Genomic DNA, 3,062 nt, shown 5'->3' on the forward strand with positions numbered 1-3,062 from the left:
GATAGAGCGAAGCTGGGGAAGTCGAAGCGCGAAGTGGCGAGGGTTCACTGTATTCGTTTACTTACCCTCATAGATTAGAATGTCCTGGATTATTATGGCTACTGGTGTATGTATTTGAAAACGTTCATATTGAAAGTTAAAATATTCCTGCCAAGGGGGAAAAAAGTCCAGAATTGCCGCCAGACACAATCATATTCTCCCGCGTGCTGCCCTTCACTCTGATGCTCCAGGTATGCCCCACTTTTGAAAGCAGGTGTATCTCCTCACAGCTCATGTGCATAGCCCTGCCCTGCCATAGGGCAGCAGTTCTGTTTTTCCTTCCAGAGAAACGGCACACCCCACAGTGAGCTTTCAGTAAAATATCAGCATGAGTTCAGAACTGGCTGATGGCTCTTTGGTGTGTGGCAGTGGAACGTGTCTTGGGCTCAGTGGGAATCAGCATGTGCCTCTTTTGTTGTTTTCCAGATCCTCGTTCACCTGGGACTCCTGACCAAGGAATCTGGATTTAAGATCGCAGAGACGGCTTTCAGCGGCGGGCCTCTCGGTGAACTAGTTCAATGGAGCGATTTAATTACATCTCTGTACTTACTGGGCCATGACATTAGGATTTCAGCTTCACTGGCGGAGCTCAAGGAGTAAGGAGATTACTTTTCAATTTTAAAATCAGAACACAAAAACGAAACCGTAAACTCTTAAAATCCTCTATTAGTGTGCAGTTTCTTCGGGGAGGAGGGGGCGAAGTGATAATTCACTAAACAGGAGATAAAAAGATGATTTTCAGGAGCTAAATACATACACCGTGAAAAGGATAATATGTTTTCATTGTAGCGGCAGGCTCCAGAGGCCTCATAAATGAATGCCGGAAAATTCAAACTAAGGAGCTTATTCTTTGCTATTACAGGTGCTTCCAACATCTGCAGCATAAAACATTGTTGACTTTCCTAATTCCCTGTCTCTTGATGAAATTCATACCATTCCCCATGCAGCATCAAGCTTTATAAATCTTAAAACAGGGCAGGTTCCTGTTTATAATTTAATTTGGATGGAATGAATTTCCTGAAAGCCCTCATTCAATCCTTTTTCAATTAGACAACTTTCAACCATGAGTCTGTAAACGCCCCCTTCATTTACTACTTCACTGAAACTTTCTTCAAACTCTAGCCTCCTCTTAATCCCTTGTAGATGGAGACAGGTAAACAGGGACCCCTAGGTGTTCTTCACCCTATCTGAACCAGTACCCATACGGACTGCTCACCCCAATGGCCAAGGTTTTCATGGTACAATTCGGGGGGGATGTAAGAAGTTTGTTGGAGAATTCCATTATATTCTCCATTATATTCCAATTCCATTTTCCTATGGGCTTTTGAAAAAATGGGAAATGTTTTCAGCAACAATACTCTGAATGAGCATCTCGAAAGGATGCTAAAACAATGCCTGTGTGCCCCTGTGCCTGCTGTATTGTCCCGGACATTCATGCCCTGAGAGGTCGCTTGTGTTAGGGCCAAGGTCTACACCTCGTTAGTGATAGTGTTAAGGTGAAAGCAAAGTATCAATAAGACCAAACTCAGCTCTCGTTTGTCCGATGATTTCCGTACACCAGCTGCTGTAATTAAGGCTTGAATATTAAATAGTAGTATCTGCAGTTATGACAGCCATCATTTGATGATAACTATATGCAGCTATTTGTTGCGCACTCAATGTGCACCAGATAGTAAACATTGTACATATTCTATCTGCTCAGTCCTTAAGCCCAGGAATAGTTGTTGTTATTACCTGAATGTTAAAGATGAGGAAACAGACTAAACAACAAAGGTGAATTAATAGCTCAGTGTCACGTGGGTAGTCCACAGGAGCCAGGCCTAGAACGCTGTGTCTGTCTGACATCAAGGCCTGTGATTTTAACTGCATTGGCCAGTTTCAGGTGTGGATAAACTTGAGGTCCCCTGAACCCTTAATCACCACTATTGACTTTTATCATGCTGCTTATTGTTGCCTCCCTCGTGCTTGTTTTAAAGCACGTAGGTATAGAAATTATAAACTGGATTCATGTTGAACATTTAGCAACTACTTTTTCCCTGTTTTCTATGGGTTGACCCTTGCTAGGGTGTATGCAGAGATGGCCTGATGAGCAAATTGCTGCTGATTTCGGATAATTGTGGTCCAATTTGATAAATACAGATTGAGGGCTGGGTGCCCAAGCTGGGTGGACATGATTCACTGTATTTGGCGCCTAAAATAATGCCTGGCCAATATGTGTTCATCAGTCAATTCAGTGAGGGCATACAGACGTGAAAGAATGAGGGTGTGGTGAGCAAACGGAGTACGGGGCAGAGTTGAGGAAGCGCCGGGAAGAATATAAGTTCTCCCTGATGGGGACAGGAGGGACCTGTAGGGGTTTAAATCAGGCAGACAATCCTGTGAGTGAAAAGAACCCCATCAAGTTTTTAAGCATGCTGCCGTTGGGGCCAGGTGCCGTTTTTTAAAGAAGATACTTAGGAAGTAGCATACAGCAGTAGTTCCCAAATCTGCCAGCATAGGGTTACCTGGGATTTGTTTGTTTCAATTCCTAAGCTCAGGATAATTGATCCGCAGCTTTTGGGAATGGGACAGAAGTCTTTTTGGAGTTCCTAGGTGACTGCACACAGACAGAAGAGCCATTGTATGATGGTTTAGAGGCAGGGAAGATCTGGGTCAGGGTTGAATCCTTTCACCATACTTACCTGTATGTTGAACAAGTAAACTGTGAGGCTGGACTAAATGGAGGAGAACACAGCTTCCAGATTGAAGGGTGCTCATTAACAACTTGACGTAGGAAGGTGACACAACCTTGCTTGCTGTAGAGCAAGAGGACTTGAAGCACTTACCAATGAAATTCAAAGATGACGGCCTACAGGATGGGTTATATCTACCATAGGTGGAAATAAAGCAAAAATCTTCATGAAAAGATTGAGGTCGTTAAGGATTTCATTTTGCTTGAATCCACAATCAGTGCTCATGGAAGCAACAGTCAAAAAGATCAAATGACACATTGCACTGGGCAAATCTCCTGCACAAGGTCTCTT

At 43.5% G+C, this 3,062-nt stretch overlaps 1 protein-coding gene across 1 annotated transcript in view; it reads left to right on the plus strand.

Moving 5' to 3' along the window:
- Positions 1 to 3,062, plus strand: part of MGAT5 (alpha-1,6-mannosylglycoprotein 6-beta-N-acetylglucosaminyltransferase) — a 416,629-nt gene that overhangs the window by 258,273 nt on the left and 155,294 nt on the right. The window contains exon 7 of the mRNA XM_045287418.1: positions 466 to 635. Coding sequence (XP_045143353.1) covers positions 466 to 635 — 170 coding nt within the window. The remainder of the gene's footprint in view (positions 1 to 465; positions 636 to 3,062) is intronic.

Source organism: Echinops telfairi, unplaced genomic scaffold, assembly GCF_000313985.2.
Source record: "Echinops telfairi isolate 266 unplaced genomic scaffold, ASM31398v2 ScPeMD7_15;HRSCAF=58, whole genome shotgun sequence".
NCBI classification, from domain to species: Eukaryota; Metazoa; Chordata; class Mammalia; order Afrosoricida; family Tenrecidae; genus Echinops; species Echinops telfairi.